Source organism: Cololabis saira, chromosome 3, assembly GCF_033807715.1.
Source record: "Cololabis saira isolate AMF1-May2022 chromosome 3, fColSai1.1, whole genome shotgun sequence".
NCBI classification, from domain to species: domain Eukaryota; kingdom Metazoa; phylum Chordata; class Actinopteri; order Beloniformes; family Belonidae; genus Cololabis; species Cololabis saira.
In genome coordinates, this window is record NC_084589.1 from 28,867,575 (window position 1) to 28,893,902 (window position 26,328).

The 26,328-nt window shown below is 40.4% G+C and overlaps 1 protein-coding gene across 3 annotated transcripts; it reads right to left on the reverse strand.

Annotated features, from left to right (window-relative positions):
• Positions 1-1,195: 1,195 nt before the first annotated feature.
• On the reverse strand, positions 1,196-25,034 carry chd4b (chromodomain helicase DNA binding protein 4b). 3 transcript variants are annotated; one of them, XM_061717093.1, is made up of 40 exons: positions 24,794-25,034; positions 22,917-23,141; positions 22,291-22,415; positions 20,226-20,471; positions 20,007-20,122; positions 19,796-19,895; positions 19,440-19,686; positions 19,182-19,303; positions 18,951-19,074; positions 18,583-18,755; positions 17,880-18,125; positions 17,491-17,694; positions 17,123-17,334; positions 16,722-16,853; positions 16,540-16,639; positions 16,180-16,371; positions 15,649-15,849; positions 15,342-15,479; positions 14,404-14,525; positions 14,120-14,293; positions 13,783-13,924; positions 13,423-13,672; positions 13,210-13,334; positions 13,029-13,121; positions 12,778-12,919; positions 12,454-12,623; positions 12,083-12,260; positions 10,672-10,758; positions 9,939-10,030; positions 9,649-9,782; positions 9,392-9,536; positions 9,107-9,263; positions 8,122-8,207; positions 7,769-8,006; positions 7,606-7,662; positions 7,295-7,453; positions 7,080-7,188; positions 4,832-4,964; positions 4,549-4,744; positions 1,196-2,445 (listed from the first exon to the last, which is right to left on the reverse strand). In XM_061717093.1, the coding sequence occupies exons 2-40, from the start codon at positions 22,978-22,980 to the stop codon at positions 2,246-2,248; spliced, it is 5,931 nt and encodes a 1,976-aa protein (XP_061573077.1). In that variant the 5' UTR covers positions 22,981-23,141; positions 24,794-25,034; the 3' UTR covers positions 1,196-2,245. The 3 variants fall into 3 exon arrangements, with proteins under 3 accessions (XP_061573077.1, XP_061573076.1, XP_061573078.1); XM_061717092.1 differs by having other exon boundaries at positions 12,071-12,260; XM_061717094.1 differs by having other exon boundaries at positions 2,274-2,445; positions 4,634-4,744; positions 12,071-12,260.
• Between the last annotated feature and the right edge of the window lie 1,294 nt (positions 25,035-26,328).

The following is a 26,328-nucleotide window of genomic DNA, read 5'->3' on the forward strand; positions in this document are numbered from 1 at the left end:
GAACCTTATTATTCCAGCGAGTAGAAAAATGTATATAATCGTACAAATAGTACGAAATGCTAAGACTTCCCCAGGATTGAGTCTGCATTATTTTTATTCATAACACAACCTCTCACCAAGTTAAATGAATTTCTTTCTAACTTTGTAAAGATTCCCAACTTGCAGATAAACAGTCTCTCTAGAAGTAAAACACTAGAAAGACGGACACTTCAGTGGAAAAGGATTAAAAAAAAGACTACACTGGAGAGACGATGATACACCGGTGACAAGAACTGAAAAATAAGGGCAAAATAATAAAGAACTGAACTCACCTACAAGACATTGCACAGACCTTCCTCTTCTCTTTGGATCATGACAGATGATTTAACAAAGTCTCCTACGTGCAGCTGAATAAGTCGATGTTCATTTCTTCACCTTCAATCTAAATCAGAAGCACATAAATAGTCAGGTTACTGTAATAGCTGTTGTGGATGACTTAGCCCCGGTTAACTGCCTCTGTACACTCCTCACACCAAACCTTACTCGCTCTCAGCCTGCAGCTGACTTTCATGATAAGACATCAAGCTTCAGCCAAGTCTGTCCTCCCACCCTGCAATTTACTTTAATTTTTCTTAATTACTCCACTATCTACGGGAGAAAATGTGCCTGTTCCTGTCCCTTTTTTCCCCCCTTCTTTCTCTCATGACAGGCTTCTCAAGCAGTGGCCCTCTAGATTCCATCTATCCTTTAAATCCACATTTGTTTTCATGTAAATTCCACCTCATCTTTCACGGCTTACATGCAAAGTGTGTCATGTTCTCTGCGCTCGACCTTTTGTGTGTGTATGCATGTATGTGTGTGTGTACATTTGCAGTTTCCTGAGCTGGCATCAAGTCACCAAATGACTTCAATAAGCAAGAGAAGTAACCAAAAGGGAACAAAAATGCGTGGGTGCTCAGACCAATTCTTTCCACTACCATGATAAAAACAAACCAAATACACTCGTTTAATCATGGTGGCATTCAAAAACTTTCACAAGTTCATGCACAGGAGCAATAAGATCTTGATAACGTTTTCAAAACATTTTTCTTTTTCTTTTAATGTCATCCATTTGAGCGTTTACTACATTTCATAACAATCAATGCTGCTGTTTTGTTTTGTTTCTTCTACATTTTACAAACACAAATATCAAGAAAAAACCAGAGGGGCAAGAGGGAAGATTGAGAAATTGTTGACTTTTTATTGTAGTCCATAAAAACAAACAGCAACAATAAAAACAGCGAGGTGGTAACAATAATATTTAATAACGTAAAACAAGAAGAAAACAAACAAACAAAAAAAAAGACAACAGGAAATTAAATAAACTTAAAATTGCCGTTATTCTCAAAACTGTCCCATGTACCTAAAAGCCGTGGAGCTTTTTGTTTATTTTGTATTTCAGGAAGATTTTCCAGGAAGCAAAACTGTGTTGGATCAGGAATGTTTAGGTGGTGTTTGGGTGTGTGCACAAAGAGCTGATCCCGGATCAGGTCACCTGACGAGGGCAGGTGGGAGTACGGACACAAGAAGAGGTAACAGATCTGACTGATGCAGAAGTAACAGTCTGTCAGTGACGGGGCGTTCTGCAGTAGAGATGCACATCACTATGCCCTGTTTAATACACGCATACACACAGGAAACACACTTTCTCTCGACACACACATACCCGTGAGGACACTGTAGTTAAATCACATCTAACAGAACGGTGATAGTTTCACAAATTCCTAAAGGTGAAAAAGAGCACAATGAAATCCCTTGAATTCTTCAGTAATCCAAAAGTTACTACAAAGCACCAGTATACTCCAAACATGCTGCTTTTACTCTGGTGAGCCCTCCTCCGCTGCATGATACACAAGTTACATAAATACGTTTGACCGTGCTGTCAGGACAGGTCAGAGGAGCTGCTGCAGTTCAGTGCTCAGGACAGGACAGTTGAATCTGATCTCAAACAACAGGACGAGCGTTTGGATTTAGTCTGCCCCGGAGAGACCAGTATTTCTTCCATTTACTCCCATTGTTCGTCTACAGTTCCAGTCTTTTCAGAACAAAGTCCGGCCGCGCAGCTGATGCTCTTTTTGAGTCCGGAGATAAATTGTTGGCGCAGAGCGAGGAGGACTAACCTGACTGTGTTGTACATGGTGGTTTAGGGGGAGGACGTCTGCTACATGGTGGTGAGGTGAGAGCTACTAGCCACCGTCAGTGAGCGGGAGATGTGCCAGGTGATTGGTCAGCGCGGCACCTGCATCTGCTGTGAGGTCTGCTGGTTCTGAGCTGTGACTTCAGGGCCCCGGCTGGCCAGGCGGCTGAGGATGTTCCTCTCTGACATCTGCAGTCGCACAGCCACGGGGGGTATCCTGGCGATGGTTGCTGGGAGACGGGTGACATCGGCCTTCATGTCACTCAGCAGTTCCTCAAGCTGTTTGAGGACTGGAAAAATAACACTAATGAGGACCGTAGCAATAACCACAATAAATACATGAAAGGCTCAATTTGTGTTTTTGTTGTTTTTTTTCTGTTTTTAACCCTCGTGGTTCAGTAAAATTTAAACCAGACTTGAGTTTAAAACGTGCAAAATACTTTCACAAAACAAGAGCTTTTTTTCCTCTCATTTATGTACTTGATCCAAACTACGCAAGGAAAATAGAGAAGTTGGTGGTTATTTCTACCTCCATTTCATCACAAAAGATCATTGTGACAACAAGAACACACCCTTAAACTGATTAGCTGCTGAAGCAGAGCTTTAAAACACAGTTACACTGTTGCAGCATCTAAAATGTGAGGACATCTTCTTTTGTTTTTCCATTTCAAACCATTGTAAATGACACATTTGAAATGTCAGATTGAAATAAACAGAACTGATCATTTCAAACCTTAGAAAAAAAACTCACTTGATTCCTCAATATGCAGTGACATTTAGGGTGTCAATGATGAGCTGACATTTATCAGTAATGAAAATAAATACAATTTGAAACCAAAGTTTGTGTTGTGCAACTAGTCATTCCCCTAACCGGAGTAAAGGGTGGTTGCTGTGCTAATTTCCTGAAATGCTCCGTGTTCAAACATGGGAGAAGCTACTTTTCACTGCAGTGTTGCGCCATTTTTTTTCATCTAGTTGCTCATTTTTCTCTAGTGAAGATGGGCTAGAGCATTTTTTTCTACCCTATCTTCTTTCACTGTTTCACTAACCACTGTTAGATTTCCCTAATATTACCAGTAGTTTATTCTTAGAAATATGTGTACACCACCCAAACCTCAGTAGTATGTTGTTCACACTTGGTTGTCATGCAAAGTGACTTTGTGATTTAACTCATTTCAGAAATTCCAGTTGAAAAAAACAAAACAAATGTAAATGTTCACACATGTATGAATGTCAAAGTGTTACTGTGCATATTTTCAAACACACGCCCCAAAGCGGTTCAAAGTCCAACTCCAGAAACAATACACTGTCATCTTTCAAAGAATTATCACTGAGTTGTGAAAGTTTCTTGGTTTCCTAGTTTGGAAACTTAAATCAAAGTATGACACTCAAAAAAAATACAGGAAAAAATCCTCATAGTTTAACATCAAGGATGTCAGTTATGATTACTGAATGATTATTTTTGTTTCCACTGACCATTAAACAGTGTTGATCATCTGTAATTGGAGTAATTTGTCATCATTTTCTGATGTCTGAGTTAAAGGAGCAATGTGTAAGACTATAGGTTAAAATATCCCAAAATAACATAGAAACAGCAAGAGAATAAGAAGAAATAGGTGCAGTCATTTCAAAAATTGTATTTGGCTGCTGAGTTATTAACTAAGTTATTGTGTTAAATAACTATCTTCGCTGCAGCCAGTGTTGTAATACCAGTCTCTCCATCATAGTGGTCTCAGTACATGATGACACAAAGAAGTTGGAGTTTGTGGGCGTGTTTAAAGCTACCACTTTAGGGTGAGTAAACAGAAACAGCAAGGACGGCTGACATGGACGGCAAAGAACTGACATTTCCTTTAGATTGGTAAGTAAACTGCTGCCGAATTTTGTTTCGCTAGACATTTTTGATGGTAGAGTAAGTTGTGTTTCTATGGCATTAATTCAACACCAAATGTATTGATCTGGACTATGTCCCACCGGCCTGCAGCACTGATTTGACACTCACAAAAAGAAAAAGTGTAACTGAGAAAGGCAGTTTGGAAATGGAGGAGGTTTTGGAAATGATGGCGAGAAAAGAAAAGTAACCGAGAAAAATTATTGCACTTGCGTTAGGGATGCTGATTTCTTGGTTACATATTCTGTTTTGATTCTCAGATTTTGGACTATAGAGGCACAGTACATTTAGCGTTGACTTTTCACTGTAAAATTGACAAGAAGGTGTTTTTTTTTGCTTCTTACGCGAGGGTACACCAATTCACTTTACACATTGCTCCTATAAATAGTGTTGATCATCAGTAAAGATTTTTAATTTGATTAATTCAATCACCATTTTAAAGTTGGATTAATTTTGTTGAGTAGTATACATAAACCTCCTCTCTATCTGCCAAATGTTTTACCTTTATGAAGCACTGCATTGGCAGGCTTATTTCCAGACATGGACTCCTTGCTGAGGTGCTGATGGGACTCGGCAAGACACTCTACCTCACTGAAGCGAGTGTTGAGGGCCATGGAGGGGTGGGCCGGGTCCTCCGTCATGTTCAGGTAGGCTGCCCTGCGCAACTGCTCCTCGATCACCAACGCCTGCTCCAGCAACTGCAGAGAAACAAATGCATACCAAAAATTACTTCTGAAGACAACTAAAAAAAAGAATAATTTTACGATATGCAAGCAGTAATTTACCTTGAACCTGCGGGCCAGAAACTTGTTCTTGATCTCCAGGAAATTCCCTCTGCTCATCTCCCCTTTGAAGGGCTCATTGATGATGGCAAACCTCACATCGTTCTGCACATCCTGCCATCGAGCGTACCCATGTCTGAGACACCAGAGTCAAAAAAAACAGCTTCCCATCTCCAAGTGAATCGATGTTTGACGACACGTCGATGCCTTTGCACGTAATTTACCCCTGAGCATAGTCTTAAGACAAGTATCTGATTCAATGCGCAGGTACTTTCTTACATAAAGACATTAATATGAAATATTTTTCCCTCCTCTGTACTGTCAACCACATCTAACTGGGGTTGATATCTTGACATGTCTTCTTGACCACAGGGCTCCAGAAAAATATCAGTTTAAAAATTATTCTGCAGGTGTAAAAAACTATTAAAAGACCAGTCGCTCTTGAATGTGTCCGTCTGCCCTGGTTGTTTTTAAAATAATGCAGTGACACATTTAGTTTTCTCACTCTCCCAAATGGTTTTAGCACAGCCTCCAAATATCAGCCTCTCCTACAGACTCCAGGTAATCATTCTTAAGTGTTAAAATAATAACTATTTTGGATCCTGAAATGGATCGGCTATGACTCAGATTTTCTACCAAATAAGACTGACATAAGATTTAAACAGTGGGCTGAAAAGGGGTTAATTAAGCATGATGATCTCTATAAAGGAGGCACAATAAGACAATTCCAAGATCTAAGAAATCAGTATGGATTAACAAACCAGGACTTTTATAGATTTCTACAACTTCGACATTATCTTGAAAAATTAATGAGCAATGTGGAACCACAACAAAATCCGGGTATTGTGAAGATATTTCTGCTCGCTTACAGGTCAGACCCCGGAACGTGGGAACATATCTAAAATATATAGAGTACTACAGGGAATGGAAGGAGGGGATACCACCTATATAAAGGAGAAATGGGAGAAGGAAAGTGATATTATACTGCAAACGGAAACTTGGGAAAAAATAATCTCATGTCAGTGGAGAAGCACATCTGCCCTGTCCTGGAGAGAGTTTGGGTGGAAATGTTTAGTCAGATTCTTCAGAGTCCCGGCTCAGAGGAGCTCCCCTGAAGTAGGCACCTGTTGTTGGAGATCTTGCGGAGAAAATAAGGCTACACATTTCCATGTGTTCTGGGATTGCCCAATTATTGTAAAATACTGGGAAGATACTAAACAGACCATGGAGAAAATCCTGAAAGTTGAGGTACCATTTAATTTTGAAATTTTATGTTTAGGATTACTACCGGACACCATCAAGCGACCTGAAAACAAATACCTATACAGTATTTTATCACTAGCTTGCAAAAAAGCTATCACGAGGAACTGGTTGTCAAAGAATTCTCCAACAGTTGAAGATTGGATTAAAGTAGTTCAGGATATTTTTAAAATGGAGAAGCTAACTTTTTTTTTAAGACAGGAACGGAACAAGTTTGATAACCTCTGGGAAAACTGGATAAGCTTTATTACAACATCAAACTTGATTGATTGATACATAATTAAAACGAAACCCCAGTTCCTAACTCCACTCAGTTCAGTTCATCTGTTTGTTTTCTATTTATCTTAACTTTCCTTCTTTTCCTTTTTTTTTTTTTTTTTAATAAGAGCCATACTTGGATGCAATATTCTACTGTTTTACAATTTATTTTGTTTTATTATTGTCAGTACAGTTATCAACCAAGGGTTTTGTTCACAAATATATATGAAGGCCAAACAGTTTACATGAGGTAAATATATATATATTGACTCTGTGGCTATTGTTGTTGACCGATAACTGGTGCTGATGGTGTACCAAAGAAACAAAGAAAGATTTATTTTACTTTACTTTATTTATTTATTTTTTCTGGAGGGGAGTATTCACTATTTTAAGGTGACTCATCTGAATGTTCGAGAGACGGATGTGAAGGTCCCTTTTTTGCTGTCCCTTTACAGATGCATCTTCTTTTTGATTTCTTCTTGATTTCTCTACTTACTTGATATTAACCTTGGATTGACTGTACATCGGACTTTGGTTGATGATTTGTTTTACTTACTCATTGGTTGATTTATTTATTTAAATTTTTCTTTTTCTTTTTTATGAAAATATTGATACTGCGATTATGTATATCCTGTATGGCTGACTTTATTTCTTTAATAAAAAGTTTAATAACAAAAAAAAAATAATAACTAAATCAAGATTGTGTTTAACAACGGTCTGCTTGAAAGGATACTGTATTATTCCGGCTAACAGCCAGTAGTCATGGCGACGGTGCCAAATCTCAAACGTCTTCTTGGTGACGGTGGCGGCCCGCTCCTCATTCTGCCACAGGGAGTGAAGCTCTGCAAGCAAGGCAAGGTAGAAAGGTCAAACAGACGGCACTGAAAACAGATACAAAAAAAATCTATAAATACACAAAAAAGAGAAGAGAAAGGAAGGCATGTCTACCTGTGAATCCCCCATCAGCAATGTTGAACATGAACCTCTGTTTAGTGGCTTTCTTCTTCTCCTCGCTGATGTTAACAGCTGCTGCAGCTGCTCCTCCTTCCTTGGTGCTCTCCCCATTCTGCAGTTTACCACTTTCATCTGGTTTCTCTTCTTTTTGGTCTAGAGGAAAAAAGGGGAATTACAACTTAATTTCGTGAAAATATCCTTGCCTTCAGGGCCTTCCAGCGTAAAAGTGACGGCACGGATGAACTCTTGCGCAGCAAACGTCCATCTGAATATATGTACAACAGGTGTTCAGTGTGTGCATGTACCTTTTTTCTCATCTGAAGATGAAGTTGTGTCCATCTTTTCATCTTTACATTCATCAGCTAAAAGAAAAGCAGAGAAATATTTGAAAAGTGCAACACAACTGCATACTTTCACCGCTCTATTTCAACCCGCCCCCAATATTGTACATAAATTGACCTAACTCACCTTTAGACTTCTCCTCTACTGAATCCGCCTTCCCGTCTAAACTTTCACTCTTACAATTAGCAGAAGTGTCCTTCTCTGAGACGGCTGAAGACTTGTCCTTTTCTTCCTTCTTTTGGCTTAAGTCGTCTGCTTCCTTTTCCTTTCCTTCATTTCCTTCTTCCCTATCCTTCTCTGCAGCTAAGTCTTCTTTCTTGTCAATAAGAGGGGATTTTTCAGAATCGTCTGGGATTTCAATAATCTAGGCGAGAGGTATGAAAGCAGTATGAAATTAGCAAACACATTAAAATACATAAAACATGGCAATGACTCAAATGAGTAGTGTTGTCCGGTTTAGATATAACAGCAGAATTTACCTCTGGATCATCTGCCTTCTTTGCTGCTTTGCCATCATTTACCTCCTTCTTTATGTCATCTTTGTCCTCTGATTTAGACAAATCCTCTGGGAAAACATAAAAGTAGTCAGCAATAGATATGTGAGAAGGTATCGATTTTTTTTGTCTTTATTAACTAAACATTTTATTTTAAATAGTCAAAATAGTGTATGTTGACCTACAATTGGACTATGTTTTTTCTGAGTACATCCACATGAGGGCATCAGTCCGGTTAAACAATCAATCAAGCCCAGAACAAAAATTTAATGTTTGCTGAAAAATCATTTAATGGAAAACTAAAAAAAAACAGGTTCACAACCTGTGAGGAAACTTCAGAGCTCCAAGTTTAAATAAGGCTTCAAATAAAAAACGGTTCTGTTATTAATGATAGTGTCAAGGTTGGACCAGAGATGAAATGATACCCACGTGTTTTTATTCAAGAACATCCAAAATTATTGCAATATACAGGACTGTCTCAGAAAATTAGAATATTGTGATAAAGTTCTTTATTTTCTGTAATGCAATTAAAAAAACTAAAATGTCATACATTCTGGATTCATTACACTTCAACTGAAATATTGCAAGCCTTTTATTATTTTAATATTGCTGATTATGGCTTACATTTTAAGATTAAGATTCCCAGAATATTCAAATTTTTTGAGATAGGATATTTGAGTTTTCTTAAGCTGTAAGCCATGATCAGCAATATTAAAATAATAAAAGGCTTGCAATATTTCAGTTGATTTGTAATGAATCCAGAATGTATGACATTTTTGTTTTTGTAATTTCATTACAGATAATCACAATATTCTAATTTTCTGAGACAGTCCTGTACAATTAGTAAGAATGCATGAAGTGAAATTACAGTGGATGCACGTTGCACTGTGGTTAGACATGTAAGAAGTCACGGATAACTGAAACATACAAACATTAGATCTCATGTGATGATGTGTATTTGTGTGTTCACCTGGGATAGGCGTGTTGGGTTGTGTGTCTGCAGGGGTCCCAGTTGAAGGAGTTTTTGGGTCTTCGCCTGCAGCCAAAGCTGCAGCCCTTTTGTTCTCCTCTAATTCTGCCATCCAGGGCATTGACCACTGACCATTTACATGTTCAAACTCTTGCACCTGTTAATCATCATAGCAAACTGAGTCATCTCTCAATCTGTTATCAACTACTACAATACTTACAGCCAAATACTAAAACAAGATGGCATATAATAATTGTACTATTAGAGCTATTAAAACAAGCTTACCTTTTTCCTTATAAGTGACATCACACCGATGCGTGTAAGCACATGTTGTCTTGACAGACCCTCACGTGGGACGCCGTCCGCAAAAGTCTCCGCCCCATCAGCTCCAGGCTCGCAAAGGTGACGCATAAACAGAGAAACGTAGGCCCTGCAGACATGTAATGGAGACGGTAAACATCCCAAGAATGTCCTTCACAGACAACACTAAACCATTTTCAACAATACTTAGGGTTGTAAATTGTTTGGAAAATAAGACTAACTTGAACTCTTTCTCAGATTTCCCTCGCAGGTCCCTGACCAGCCATTGGTTGGTGAAAGCATCCTGGGGCGGCATCCCGTAACGCATCACTGCATTCAGGAAAGCCTTCCTCTGCCGTGCGTTGAAGCCCAACACCTAACAGATAATTAAAGCATTAAAGTAAACTCCCATCTTGCTTTAAAAAAGAAAAAGGCACCTCCATCCTTTCCTTGATTTCTTTGCTTTCCAGTGAAAAAGGGGATAAGACCAGACAGTAGAATGGGGAAAAAAGAAGCTTTGCAGCAGTCTTACCTCGATGTTCCCGCCAACCCTGGCCAACAGTGGGGGCAGAGGTTTATCTCTGTCGTTCCTCAGCCCTTTGCGGTTCGGTCTGCGAGAATTAGCTGAGCAAAGACAAAAAGTTAGTCAAAACGGAGTCCTCCTCATACTGAAGCTGTCCCTCCTCAAAATAGCTCCACATTTTTATACTGACTGCTTCCTAGGCAGGATGCAGGACCAAAAGGAATGTAGCACTATATTCATCTTATGCTACACTTGTTGGCAATAAATAATGTGCAATATTTCCATTAAAAGATAAAAGTACAATAAACACAAGTTAACTGTTAACAGTTAATGTGAAACTGTTGATTGTAATATTTTTTTGTCGATTTTCTTTTATTCCTTTTCTTTCTGTCTTTGTTGCCCCCCTACGGTCAACGCAGATGACAAAGTGAGACGAGATGGTGTTGATGGACATGATTGATTGAGCCTCAATAAATGCCTGTAGAGGTGGTTGTGAAGGTTGTGGATGACAAGAAGGTTGTAGAGGAGAGAGATTCCTCACAACTCATCAGTTATTAAATGGCACAGCCTTTAGGTCAGGTTGTTGAGACCAATTCTTTAACTCGAAATCAGCATTATAAAAAATATTTAAAGACGGAGAAAATGCTCTCCTACAACTGCGAGTTTTTAAATCACCACAGCGAACATAGAGAAGTGCATAAACAGTCTCTGAGCAGCACGAATCTACACAGATTCACCTCACCTTCACTACGTTCATCAAAGTCCTCGTCACCCTCCTCTGAGGCCACCGAGTAATCAGACTGGTTATCTGATTGATCCTCCTGCCAGTCTAAACAGAACATAGAGAAATGATAAGGATGAAGAAAAAAAATAATCACAACCTACCAGACAGGTGATAACATCCAAACTCCTTGCCAATTAAGCTATGACCTATAAATATCACTCCGGAGGGGCCATTGCTCTGTCAGAATCACATCATAATTATTCTAATCAACTTTGACCATTAAATAAAGAGTAGGGAAATTTGAGAAATTATTGATTCTGGTACGGTGTCTAGAAAATAATGCAAAGAAACAAGCAACTAACAGTATGATAAAAACACAGTGGTTTGAATAAATCCTTCTTTGAGAATAAAAATGAAAAAATTATGATAATAAAGAGAAAAAGATGGCAAAAAAAAGTATTCCCCTTACTGGATTTCATGAATATGGTGAGATAAATGTGATATTGATTTCTACATGAAGATAGTCATCCAAGAGCTACATCTGCCGTTTTAGACATGCTGTCTTACTCTGTGCTCTACCTGGATGAAACTCAGATGCAAGTAATTCAGATGTAAGAGCGTCTGCAGCGCAGAAAAATATTTTGAAGTGCGACAGAGGACAATGTGTCCTGATTTTGTCCTGAAAGTCTTTGGTGTTCATGCGAGGCAAATTTAAGAGACGAACGGAGGTGTCTAAAAAATAACTTTAGACTGAGAATTACTTCTTATTTTTTCCCATCCGTTACATTTATCAGGTTTCTTTTCCAAAAACGAAATACATCGTTTATGTCAAGCCAGCAAAACTTTCACTTGTATCCGTTTCCATCTCGCCTTGTGGACAAAGCTCTTTTCTTTCTTTCTTTTCTTTTTTTTTTAAAGAAAGGCAAAAAACCTTCTCAAACAGCACTATCAAGTTCTTTTTTCAAAATAGAGGGAAACCATTAGACTTATACCACCTCAAAACACTGTTGATGCACAGCTTTGAGATATGCATTAAAAACCTAAAGGGGTTCAACACAAATAATCTTTGAGCGATTTTCTATATTTGATAACCAATAAAAGATCTCTCAATCTAACTCAAGTGTTTCAAATTAAAAAAAATAAATCCTTTGGTAAAATGCCATGAGATCCTAATAATTGGTTTTAAATGAGTCTGAAAAAATAAAAATAAAATGTATAACCTAAAACCACATAATTAACATGTTTCTATAACAAACAATCGGCCACAACAATAATATAAAACTTCATGCAAGACGTTTGTTTTTTCTATCATTTTACATTTTACACCAACACCACACAAAACAAATCTACTGACACCAACACCACCATACAGCACACACACAGACGAGAAGAGGTTGCATTATATTTTGTTCTGTACCCTGTCTTATACCTCGGTCCTCCTGGGAACCGTCATTGTAGTTTACTGGCTTTCGAGTTCTTTTGCCTTTGCCCAGGTTGCGGGCGAGGTCTTCCTGTTGCTGCTCATAGTGGTGCCGGAGCAGCTTCTCCCAGTAATCGGGATCAACACTCTCCTCTTGCTTGATGACCTCCCTTTCCACCTCCTCTTCCTTAGAAGGAAAAGAACAAATAATTCATGGCATAAATCATATATACACAACATGAAAAACTTTAATCATTTTTGTGAGTTTTTTTTTTTAAATGTGTCCAAAATAAAAATATCAATTTACATTTTTTTTTTTAAACACATGCATTGATGAACTATGTAAAAGTTGAACAACAGTCGAGACAATCAAACCGTACCTCATCTTCTTCATCTTTGACCACATACTGGGCCACTTTAAAGGAGCTGAGGTATTCATTCATGCTCTGGAGTTCAGTGTCGTCCGTGGCATCCTGGTTCCGGTCGAGCAAACGGTCAATTGCGCGGTCATCGTAATGGATCACACTGCTGTCATCCTCCTTGTTGTCCCCTGAAAACAAGATCAGACAGGAGAGAAAAGAATTTAATGTCTGGAACATCTGCTGTCACGTGTGTACGACTGTTATCCCAGTAGTCATTCAGAGAAATTATCCAGTTCAGTTCTGACCAAATCCAGGACAGACTGAGAATTAAAGTCGCCTCACCCTCTCCGAGTTCATCCTTGAACAGTTCTTCAGTTCCAAACTTGAGGATGTCGTCAAGTTCCTGCTTCGACATGGAACCCGTCTTGGAGCCAAGGCCGGGTCGTACTACCAGATGAGTGAGCATCATCTTCTTCTTTGCCACCTGGATGAGGGAGTCGAATAAAAAACAATAATGCAGAAGTAAGGAATATACATATACACACACACCTATACATACATACACACACAGAATATCATTCCTTTCAACAGACCTGTGTGATCCTCTCCTCAACAGACGCTTTGGTAACAAATCGATAAATCATCACTTTCCTGTTTTGGCCGATACGATGAGCTCTGCTGAAAGCCTACAAAAGGGCAAGATATAATTTACCAGTTGTCCAAATAGCCAAACATAGTGACTTAATGGTGAGGTTACACCCGTAGGAGGCATACCTGGATATCATTGTGGGGGTTCCAGTCAGAGTCGTAGATAATGACGGTGTCTGCAGAGGCGAGATTGATGCCCAGACCGCCCGCTCTGGTTGAGAGGAGGAAAGCAAACTGCGGAGCACCAGGAGCTGTTGGGACAAAAAAAAAAAAGTTAGAAAAACAAAAAAGCATGTCGGCTATCCAAAAAGGGAATCCCTGTGTGATTGCACATCTCACCATTAAAACGATCAATGGCCTCCTGTCTCATGTTTCCAGTGACACTGCCATCAATTCTTTCATATTTGTATCCATCGTTTTCCAGGAAGTCTTCCAGCAGGTCAAGCATTTTGGTCATTTGGGAGAAAACCAGAACCCTATGGCCTCCTTCCTTCAGCTTTCTCATCATCTTCTGGAGCAGCATCAGTTTCCCGGAAGACTTGGTGAGGGCAGCGCCTTCGTACATGCCGTTGGGAAGTTTCGGTGCCTCCTAAAATTAGAAAAGGACTGCATGAAATGACTGCTTTAAACTGTATGTTTCACTTAGTTTATATAATTTAATAATCAAACATATAATTCAAAAAGGAAGAAACAACTTACAGTGGCAGCTGCTGGAAAGAGGTAGGGGTGATTGCAGCACTTTTTCAGGTCCATAACTACATTAAGCAGAGAAACTTGGTTTCCACCTCCACGAGTGTTCAGGGCCTCAAAGTTGCGTGTTAAAATAAACTTGTAGTATTTCCTTGTTTAAAAAAAAACAAGAAAAAAAAGATCAAATATAAAAGATAAATGAAAACATGTCTACTAGAGCAATCATCAGTATATGCCAACCACAATAAATACATTTTAAAGAGAATTGTGTTTAAAAAGAACAGTTTCCTTTTGATGGCTTCAAACAACATTTGATGGTTGTAATAAACATTTCATTATTCCTTACTTCTGCATGGGACTCAGCTCCACTCGAACAATGAGTTCTGTCTTTGAAGGCATGTGCTTGAAAACATCAGCCTTCAGCCTCCTGAGCATGTGCGGTCCGAGCATGTCGTGGAGTTTCTTGATCTGGTCCTCTTTGGCAATGTCTGCAAATTCCTCCAGAAACCCTTCCAGGTTGCTGCAGAAATATAAATAAATAACAGTCACTCACTGCGGATGTCACCCCCAGTATCTGGAAATACAACCACGTCTGTCGTTGCCTCGTAAAACATATGGCGGGGTACTGACTTGAATCTCACTGGGGTCAAGAAGTTCAGCAAGTGGAAAAGCTCCTCAAGGTTGTTCTGAAGAGGGGTACCGGTCAACAGCAGTTTGTGCTGCAGCGGGTAGTTGTTCAAAATTCGGAAAAACTAGAAACAAGCAGAGGAAGATGGGGATTGGGGGGGGGTTACCTTCAACATTAGAACCTGGGTTTATTGGTAAATGCTTCTAGGAGTGAAAAGCAGCATACTGTAGAATAGGGCTGGGCGATATGGACCAAAAGTCATATCTCGATATTTTCTAGCTAAATGGCGATACTCGATATATATCGATATTTTTTCTGTGCCATAATTGGGGTTTCCCCCAAAGCATTACAGCATAGCATCTCTGTTAGCTTCATTTTTTTCTGAGGCAAACCCTTAAAAAAACAGTCAGTTTTAATATAATGCCTCGTGCCAAATGTCACACAGGTTCCTTTATTAACAGAGGTCTGCACAAAATCAAAATGTATAAAACAAATGAAATAAAAATAAACTGCCTGCATATATAGAATAAAAATGCTTCTTGAATAAAATAAAACAAATATCCCTTTCCTGCATAACAATTAAATTAAAATACACTGTGCAATTAATACAATGTAGACAGTAACACCACTGAGGTTGACATTTGTGCAAATAACAAAACATTTGTGAAAATCTCAAATAATACATTCAAGTCAATTTGTCACAAAATAAGCTATATCAAAATCATAAAAAAAAAATATTTTTTTTTTAACTCGATATAAACGATATTGTCTCGTACCATATCGCGTTTGAAAATATATCGATATATATTAAAATCTCGATATATCGCCCAGTCCTACTGTAGAAGACGTGGTACTCTTACTGATGTAGATTCAACATAGAAATACAAATATATATAATCTTTACTAGAAAACTAGCCAAACAAGCAGCTTTTGTCATTACCTTGGACTGATTGTTTTTCAGTCTGTGTGCCTCATCAACAACCAGGCAAGCCCATTCGATGGAGCCCAGCACCGCCTGATCAATGGTGATCAACTCATAGGATGTCAGTAAAACGTGGAACTTGACCGTTGAGTCTTTCTGTAAGTGACGAGGAAGAGGGACTTCAGTTACTTTACCAATAAACAATGAGAGGAAATACCATCATTAGAGTTGCAAGTAAATGTTGCATGAAAAAGTATTTTCTATCAAGGATCTTTAATATTCCCAATTTGCTTCAGTTCTTTTTACTTCATCATCTGCTTCGTACCTTCATCTTGGAAGCCTTTTTCCCTCCTCTGATGGCATTTCCTTCGAAGGAGAACTCATTCTCCCTGATGACAGCCCTGCTGTCTTTGTCCCCGACGTATGTAACCACGTACATGTCCGGTGCCCACATCTCAAACTCTCTCTCCCAGTTAATGATGGTGGACAGAGGAGCGCTGACGAGGAACGGACCTTTAGAGTGACCCTGTGTTGATGAAAGACAAAGTTGGAATCAAATAACGTGGCAAAAGTTAAAAGATTTATTACTCAATACATCAAATAATATGCAAAACAAACAGCTATTTGTCTTGTCCTGCCTTTAGGATAAAGTTCTTTACTTAGAAATCATCCCCTTTATTGGACAAAGTTACTGTTTGTCACATGTCTGAAACCCCGTCCACACTCACTGACGGGCAGGGGGGCCAGACTGGACAAAATTCATATCAGAAATATTAAACTTGTGAAACAATTTAAATAGAAAAATATACCTTTAATTGCATTTATTCTATATAAGCTTGCGTCAAGCATTCCTCACCTCTTTATACAACGAGTAGAGGAAGACAGCCGTCTGAACGGTTTTGCCCAAACCCATCTCATCAGCCAGGATAGTGTCAGTGGCCTGAGCCCAAGAAAATCTCAGCCAGTTCAAGCCCTCCAGCTGGTAGGGATGCAAGGTCCCTCCTGTACTGTCCAGGTAGTCGGGCTGTCGATCAAACTTGATGGTGGGCTGAAAGGAGAAAAAATAAATAAGAAAAATGTAAAAAAAAAAAAAAAAAAAAAAAAAACTACCATATTCTCTTTTTATTCAGTTCATCAGTTATCAAGCATTCATACTGTCATCAATAGTTCATCTGTATATAATAACTTCAGACGAGCCAAACTAAAAAGCACTTACATCCACCACTGGATTGGCAGGCGGCCGTTCTGTCTTTTTAACTTTCACTGGTTTCTTGAACTTTTTGCCAGGTCTGCCCTCCTCTCCCATCATCAGCTCTCTTGCAAAGAAAACATACAATATAATAAAGAAAAATGTACCGTTACCTCATTCGATGAAGCATATTGTGAAGCACTGCGTACCTGTGATTCCAGTATGTCTGTTTGTAGGTGTCATACTCGGGAATGTCCATGTCTTCACTCTCCCAGGTTGACTGGTCATACGGCAGATCCCTCCACTTGATCAGGTAGTGTACGTTGTTTTTTTTATCAACACTTACATGAAAATGAGACATGAAAGATGTTAAAATACTATAAAAAAAATATAGCATTTGTTGTCTAAGAGTGTTTTATAGGATTATAAATCTAGTACTTTTAATTAATTTTCTGTATAATTTCAATTTGTCCTTTTGAGTAGCTGGGGTGTGATAAAACCAATTGAGTCAAATCAGAAATGTGTATTCAAGCCATATCTATATGCACAATGCAAATTAGATCTGCTAAATCTCTAAATATAGTTATTAAGTAACTAATTATGATCCTACCTGTGGTTCAGGACACGGTGAAGCATCAACCACTCCATTTTAACTCCATAGCGGTAAAACTCCTCCTCCATGTGGATGTAGAGAGGATCCTTGTTCTTCCTCTTGGTGCTCTTGTTCTCATCGCCATCTCCTCCAAAGTCTACAGGTGGAGGCTCGTCCATGTCGGTCTTCCTCTGGTAGTTACGGAACATCACCTGGCAATTCAGCTCCAACTGGGGAAGAGCGACAGCGGTGTGTAGGGAAACGAGTTAGTTCATTTGATACAAATATGAGGTTAAGGAGCAGATTTTTGTTGAGTGCTTGAATGAGAACAGAAAGAAAAATGTATAGATCTCTTATACAAGGGGAAGGATAGTATTTTACAGTACCTGCAGCTCCTTCACCCAGGAGCAGTGCCAGTAGGATAAATTGCACCATTTGACAAAGAACTCCCTCTCTCTGCGGCCGACCAGAGGCGGGGGGTCGGGGGCGTCGGCAGCCAGGTCAGCAGGCCTCGGGACCGGTGCCGGAGGTGGCGGATCTCCCCAGCGCCATGTTATAACTTTCTGCACTTTGCCCTTCATCGGTGGACACTGTTAGAAAGTTGGAATAGAGAGAAAATAATTAAGAATGCTGCCGATAAAATATTTTGTAGTAAATTTAAAAGACATGGTTAACGTAGGTAATGGTAACTGCATGAATGACATGGTTTATTAAAAATACTGTAGGTAAACTTATCTGTATCATATCTTATATGTATGCAGTGCACAGTGCTCACCTTGCAACGGGGGCAGATCCATTCTCCATTGGGGATCTCGGGGAGAGGAGGGTTGAGGCAGTGTATGTGGTAGGAGGAGGGGCAGGTGTCACAACAAAGCAGCTCTCCTCCATCCTTACACACACGGCAAAACTCAATGTGGTGATCGTCTTCCTCTTCCATCCCTTCATCTCGCCTGTCATCATCTTCCTCGCCTTCAGCCTCGGATAGTTCATCCCTGGCCTCCCACTGGATCCCCTCCTTCTCCTGGCGGCAGAATCACGGCCAGGAGGAGGTGTGTGCAGGAATGGAGGAGGAAGGGAGGGAGGGGGGCGGGGTGGGGGGGTATGGGCAGGAAAGGTATGCGGAACAGAATCAAAGGAAAAAGGGAGGGGTGGTGGGGGTGGGAGGGGTGGGAGGGTGTCCATGTTGGTGTGTGAAGTCAGAGGGAGTGGGAAAAGAGGAACATGAGGAAATGGAGAATGACGGGCATTTGATGTATAGAGGGGAATAAAAGAGAAAGATGGAAACATGAGCAAAAGGAATAGGCGGGTGGGGAGGCATAGGCAAAGAAATGGAGAACACAAAAACTTGTTATAAGACATATATATAAATATATATACAAATATGTATCAGAAGTCTCCCCTGCTGTTCTACACTTTCCAAGTCAGGCCCATAAGTCCTGATAGCTGTCCATACGTGACCTCTGGATGAAGGTACTCACACAATGTGGACAACTCCATTTGCCCTCAGGTGCCTTCTCCATGTCGGGGTCCAGACAGACCATGTGATAAGCTCTAGGGCAGGTGTCGCACAGTATGATCTCTCCTCCCTGCTGGCACACCTCACAGTAGTCCTGATGGTCAGTCTCATAACCGTCGCCATCTTCCGTCTCCACTGAAGAAGGACATTCACAGAAGCATAGTAGAATAAGATCGGTACAGGAAATTGACATGTAACTGAAAGCGCTCCCTAAATTTGTTCTTGTTCAAGTAAAACCTCCTACAGTATGCTGCCGTTTGTTCCTCTATCCAGGACGAAAACTCAGACTGCAGAGAAAATATGTTATTTTAGTAATACTCTTTTGCCCACCTTTCTTCTTTTTCTTCACACTCTTGGACTTCTTCTTAGGGCGGCTGTTGCGGTTAGAGCCATCTGTCACTGAGAAACTTCCATCATCAAAGTCACTATCGACATCAGGTTCATCTTCATCACTCTAGTCAAGGGACAAGTAGAAGAAAAGCGTCATCAATATCCACATTTTGCTGATTAGATGAAGAAAACGTTGAACAATTAAGATCTGACAAACAAAAAAACTCTTACAGAAGAACGCTTCCTCTTGCTGTTAAGACCGCCCAGTTTGATCTTGAGTGGCGCTACCTTCTTGGGTTTCTGTTTCTGAGGAGCCTTCGGTGCAGGTTTTGACCTCTTACGAGCATTTGGACCTGAGCAAATACAGTAATTAAACAGCATTTTAAATATATTCAAAATTTTAATTGTAGACTGAAGAGATAAGTTAACGTAACACAACCAATACTAAAACTGAGAACTGATTTTCTAACAGCGATCAGTACACTTCACCTTTTCCCTCCTTGGTCTTGGCTTTGCGGAGTGGAGGTGCTGGCGGTGGCGGAGGTGGGGGAGGTGCTGGAGCTGGGGGAGCTGCTGGAGCTACGGTGGGTGTTGGAGCAGAAGCGGGTGCAGGAGTAGATACAGGAGAAGCTGCGGGACCAGTCTCAGACCCTCCATCGGTCCCTGAAACCACCATGTTTTCCACGGCTGCAGCCACATTGGCAGCTGCCAGAGCTGCATTAGCAGTGGCGCAACCCTACAGTAGGAGAAAGCACAAAATGAAAACGTTTGCTTCCTATCGTGAAAATCACAAGTGAAAAAACATTAAAGAACAGCAAAATTTCTATAAGTCAGATTTGCAATACCTTTAGTGGGTTATTTGTGCTAAATTCTCGCCACTTAGCCATCATTAAAGTCATCATCTTGGATACAGCAATTTTGGGGTTCTTTGCAGCAATTAAAGGCCTAAGGAAACATAGGATAACACCGATTTTCAGTTTTACATTTACGTTGATCTTTCATGACAGGATTAGGATGAGGCCATATAAACACTCAGTATGAAATGTGTTTTTTTACCTGACAAACTGGCTGAAGGCCTTGTAGTTTGTGAGGGAGCTGTAGTCTTCCTGAGTAAAGACATGGTCAATGTCTTTCATGCCCCAGGCCTCCAGAAGCTGCGTGGAGCTTTTAGGCTGTTGGAGGAAGCGAGTGGTTAAAAATAACCCGAGGAAGATTACTTTTACATGCAAGTGCCCTGGGAACTGACAATATCATCTGAATTCTGACATTGCTTACCTGACAATCATCCTCATCGTCATCATCATCTTCTGGCTCAGGGTTTTTACGCTTGCTCTTCGAGCCTCCTTTCTCTCCTGCCCCACCTCCTTTCTTCTTTTCTTTGTTAGAGCTGGAGCGTTTTTTCTTTTTCCTCCCAGGGGCATAATCACTTCCTTCACTCTCTGACCGCATAGCTACTTCATCTGCATCCCTATCTGCTGTCTCCGCTCCAATCAGGTGCTCAGGGGAGCTGACAGGCAATTCCTGTAAAATAAAAAGAGACTTTTGGGTTGTTGTTTTTATTCATTTATTACAAGAAGATGTGGGTGTTCATGATGATTTACAAATTAGAAATTAAGATGACGTCTTTTTTCTTTTGTATCTTGTCTGGTTCTGCCACTCTTTTAGGCTTTGGAGATGAAAAATCACTGAACTCAGCGCTATCATGCACAGTGCATCAGTTTTAAGAGACTATAAGTAAATTTACAGAGAATGCGCCTATCTTTTAAAATTATCTAAAAAAAATAAAAAGAGGTTTCCCTGTCTCATGTGTGAATGTTTTTTTTTCTTTCTTATATCATAGTATGGGTTATGTTAAACGTATTATCCATCTACCATGGCATATTGTCAACATATACATATATACACATATATATATATATATATATATATATATATATATATATATATACGGTATATATATATATATATATATATATATATATTAGAAAAAATAAAATTGATTAATAGAGACACCAATTAATAAACTACTTTATAAGCATTAACAAAAAAAATGTCAATGTCAATCCTCAAGCCTGTCGCATGCTGAAATGTCCTTGAGCAAGGCACTGAACCCTTCCCGTAAGCGGAAAGTACCATATGTGGGTGCAGTTTCTTTCTCTCTTTACTCCACTTTGAATTATGTTTAGAATAAATCATTTAATCAAAGGGTGTCCGACACAATTTCATCCCGGGTCACATCAGTGTTATGTTTTGTGTTAAAGGGGCCAAATGTGACGCAAAATCCAGAGGGCAATGAAGAAATGGCCCAAATCTGGTGGAGATGTGGTCGGTTTTGGACAGACGCTCAGTCAAAAAAAAATAAATAAGGATATAAAAACAGTAAAAGTGCAGTGGTTTAAAGTGCGGTATTAGTATTTTTCCGTAAATTTCCCATTTAATAATATAATAATCTTTAAACAGCAAACTGAATTGTCACTAGCCTCGCGAGAACTGCCACCTGCTGTGCCCTGGTGGCAGTTCTCACGAGGCTAGAGGCGACAACGGGAGCAACTGGGAAAAACAAATCAGAGAGATGCATTGATGTAAAGAGAGAGTAGGCATTTCTGCCCAAAAACCGAAGACTTCGTGTAAATATCTCTAAAAATGAGAAACCAAATTTACTTTCCTAAGAGGAGCAGGATGGGGCTCAGTTGCCCATTCTAAAAGATTGGTAACTGTGTTTTTAGTGATATTAGATGATATTAAGCCTATTTTCATTTGTTAAATTAATTCATTTCATTCGTTAACTTTGTTTATTTCATGTTATTTATTAGTATTATTTGAGCCACTCACAGCCTACTCTTGTTGGTAAAACCTCAATCACATAATTGATGCTGTGTGAAAGGCGAAAAAGCTTGTGTGATGACAATGATGGATTTGCATCTAACTTTCAGTCAGGTGTCTATGAACTGTCAATTATCCATCAAACTCCACAAGGATCATTTTAACATTAAATCAGATAGATTTGTCTGGACATTTCTCTTGCGGGACGGGAGAAGACACTAAGTCAATGCATCTCTATTATTGTGAGCCGTGCGGGCATGAATTCTCAGAGTTTTGTGGATGCGCGTGGGAGCAGGATGAAGAAAACAGTCCCACTATAGCAGGATGAGGCTCTAGTGCCATCTTTCTTGAGTTTATTATCATTTGCCACATAATTAAAGCAACCTCATACTAAATTAAAAATAAAATTACTAATTATCCGATTAGTCGACTAATCATTTCAATAGTCAGTGACTAGTCGACTATCAAAATAGTCATTAGTTGCAGCCCTATCTCTGACAGATCCCCCCAAACCCACCTCTCGGACGGGTCTCTGCCTCTTGCTGCTCCTGCTCTCCCTGCTGCTCTTCTTGGCTTTCTTCTTCTTCTTCGACTTGGGCACCTCGTCTACGTCAGACACAGCATCCTCCGGCTCGTCCTCATCTGCTGAGACACGCACGCATGAGAGAGAGGGAGGGAGAGAGGGGGGGGAGAGAGAGAGAGAGGGAGAGAGGGGGGAGAGGGAGAGGGGGGGAAGAGAGAGAGAAAGAGAGCACATGCACGCACGCGTGCACTGCAGGCCGGGAGGGAGGACGCGGGAGCGCGCATGCCGTGCCCGCGCATACACAACGTGATGCCCCCCAACTAAACGGCGCAGGTTCAAACTTGTCTCTCCTTTTTATTGTCGCTGCAACTTTGACAGTTCACGCCCACGCGCGTCACTGATGCACGACACGTGGAGGGGTTAAAACAACATAAAAAAAGAAACCGTGACTCAGTCTGAACACTTGCCGGCCCAAGTTAAGAAACTAATCTCCCTCTGCGAGGAGAGTCCCGGCTAGCGGCTGCTAGGGTTAGCAGCGGCTCAAGTTACACAGATGGACCTTCCTCATGTCAGGAGGACGGACAGGGGGGAGAAAAGAGGGGGAAAAAACACCAGCTCACCCGGGAGAAGTGCACGCTCCTCCTCGGCTGCGAAGTCTTCCCTCTCATCCTCGCTGAACGACATGGTCCCGGCGTTTTAATGTGTGTTTTGAATGTGTCTGTGGTGGGATTAATCCCTCCTAAAGCTCGCTCCTGGCCGGGGAGGGAGGAGGGACGATGACGCGGGGCTGGCGGAGCCTGGACCGGGCTGTCCGGGGAGGGAGGGAGGGAGGGGAGCTGGAAGAGCTGCGGAGGGAGGGAGGAATACAAGATCAACAGCAAAGGTTGCACATTTGTTACTATTTAGTTTAGTTCATTGGTCCTTTCAATTCCCAGTACAGGTGTAATTCGTCGGTGTTATACAAAAAATATATATAATTTTTGGTGTGTATATATATATATATATATATATATATATATATACGGTATATATATACACACAATCTTTATACAATTTTAACTAATCACCAAGGACCAAATTTGTAGACTGAAGACTAAGCTTATAACGCCTACCCTTTTCACAAAAAAATTTTAGTTTTTATAAACTAGTGCAGTGTCATTAATAAATATCATTCCATACAGTATTTGTATAAGCAATAATACAATAGTACATACATATACCTACACATATACATTCATACATACACACACTGTGTATACATATATATACATACATATATATACACACACACACACATATACATACATACATACATACACATGTCCATAGCTACATGCCTATGTGTATTATCCATTTGTTCTATATTTATTAATCATTTTGTATTTATAAGTGCTTTTGAATTGTAATATATATATATATATATATATATATATATATATATATATATATATATATATACATACATACATACATACATACATACATACATACATACATACATACACATACTATTCACATCTTAGTCCATGGGCCAGACCAGATATCAGCACCACTCAAGGTGACAAAACTTGCTTATAATTTTTGAAAATATCCACATCTGTAGATGATATTCTGGTATGATAACCCTTCCTGAGTGGCAGCTGTATCATAGTTATCAGCTCATGAAGTTACCCACCCCCTTCAGAAAATTAAATTTTAGATGCTGGTGCATATCCTGGTTTAGACTCATGTACAGGATATCTGTCAATGTTTCACAATATTGTATTTGGTACCATTTTAAAGGGGAATTTTTCTGACCAACATAGAGGTCACTGCAGCTCTTTAAACTATAAACAACAGACGTTTTTACACAATTTTCGCCTAAATGATATACTATCTTTTAGCCCTGTGCACATGCTGTACATGAGTCTAAACCAGGATGTGCACCAGCATCTAAAATGTAATTTTTCTGAAGGGGTGGGTAACTTCATGAGCTGATAACTATGATACAGCTGCCACTCATGAAGGGTTATCATACCAAAATAGCATCTACAGACATGGATAATTTCAAAAATGATAAGTAAGTTTGGTCACCTTGAGTGGTGCTGACAGGTGAAATGTTGGGCTCTGGCCCATGGACTAATCTAAAACCTGAATTATGGTTCAAGTTAAATCGACGCAGAGTCTACGCCGTAGGGTACGCGGCCACGCGCACCGTACGGCGCGCGTCACCGCGTACCCTACGCCGTAGGCTCTGCGTCGGTGTAACGCAGAACCATAAATCAGCCTTTAATTGTCCACCTGTCTGTTCAAAACAAGTTGAATAACAAGATATATCCGCCTTGGCGCTGCTGCTGTTTAGTGTGCTGATATCCAGCTACATTTGCATGCAGGGAGTGAATGAACTTAAGAGTGACATCCCATCGATTATCTAAAAATAGACAAGTCATGTCCCAATAACCGGGTTGAAAATGATACATTAAGAGAAAAGTTTAAGCATTGAAATCCCCAAACTTACTGTGAGTGCGTGTCCCGGCTCGAGGTGTGAGCTCTCTCTTTCGAGAAAAGAGTTAATAGCAATTACACTGTTTCAGCTCCGGTTGTTATCATTTGCTGGAGGTTCATTAAAAAAAAACCCCAGTGTTGATATTTTCTTGCCAGTGGGGAATAAAAAATAAAAAGGTAAAAACCTTACAACCCGTGTGTAGAGGTTTAGTGGTTCCTCGCCCCCCTCCAGCCTCACAGGCAGCGCTTAGCTAACATCCTCACAAACACACAAAGGGGGCAGACATCCCATAATAACCCCCCCCCCCCCTCCCACACTCGCACAGGACTCTGCATAGTTACCTCGCAACGGACAGACCATAATACTCCGGCCCCCACCCCCCTCCACCGCCGTGCAGCAGACTCCAAGCATGCACACTCCCTTCCCCTTTCCACTAGTAGTCCCAGTCCCCCTAGCAACCCTGCCGTTGTCATGGTGACCCCCCCACCACCACCCCTCCACAGACCATAATACTCCACCACTGGCAAGCATTGCATCCCATAATATACAACACCTAAAAAGACAAGAAGGAGTCAGTCAGATGGCGTCCAGGATCCAGGGGAGCTCAGGCCCACGTGTGACAGACCATAATACTCACTGAGTAGTGTTCACCTGGTAGTGAAGGAGTCAGAGCTGTGGTCCCAGCTGAGGTCAGAGGCCCGCTGGGCCTGGTATCCTCACCACGCTGTGATCAGATCATTGATCACCCGCCGATCAGCTGCTGATCAGCTGATCACAGACCAACAGGTGCACAAGGTTTGGTTTGTGATATTCTGACAAGAAGGGGGTCAAGGCCGAGTACAACTAGAGGTGCACCGATCGATCGGCAACTGATCGGTATCGGTTAAAACCGAAGACTCTGTGTAAATATGTCTAAAAATGAGAAAGCAAATTTACTTTCCTAAAGAGGAGCAGGATGGGGCTCAGTTACCCATTCTGAAAGATTGATAACTGTGTTTTTAGTGTCTCTCACGGGGGATGGACCGATGTCCGTCAGCAGCACCAGAGTCGCATGAGTGAAAATTAAAAATTAAAAAAAAAAAAATGTATATGTTTCATTTGAAGACAATCAATGTGTATATAAACTGAAAATATTTAAAATAAATAAGGTAGTTATTTTAGATTTCTCATAAATCTGTCTTAAAATTTAAGATACTGGACCTCGGTTGGGCTGGTGGGACAGCGGGCGGTGGAAGATTTCACGTATTTTTAATATATATATATATATATTTTTTAGTGAAGGAGACGGTGGTAAGGAGTCAGAGCTGTGGTCCCAGTTGAGGTCAGAGGCCCGCTGGGCCTGGTATCCTCACCACGCTGTGATCAGAAATCATTGATCAGCTGCCGATCAGCTGATCACAGACCAACAGGTGCACGACAGTCACACAAGGTTTGGTTTGTGATCCAGTCGTTTTTAGGATTGATTTTAAAATTCTCTTATAAAGCCTTAAATGGACTCGCACCTTCCTACCTCCTCGACTGCCTACCTAGATATGTCCCAGGCCGCA

Excerpts from the sequence above, each read along its gene's own strand:
- chd4b (XM_061717092.1), bottom strand. The coding sequence starts at position 22,980 with ATGTCGTTCAGCGAGGATGAGAGGGAAGACTTCGCAGCCGAGGAGGAG. Across the intron at positions 17,335-17,490 it reads CCTGGGTGAAGGAGCTGCAG|TTGGAGCTGAATTGCCAGGT; the intron begins GTACTGTAAAAT and ends GCTCTTCCCCAG. Across the intron at positions 2,446-4,548 it reads CAATGCAGTGCTTCATAAAG|TCCTCAAACAGCTTGAGGAA; the intron begins GTAAAACATTTG and ends TTATTTTTCCAG.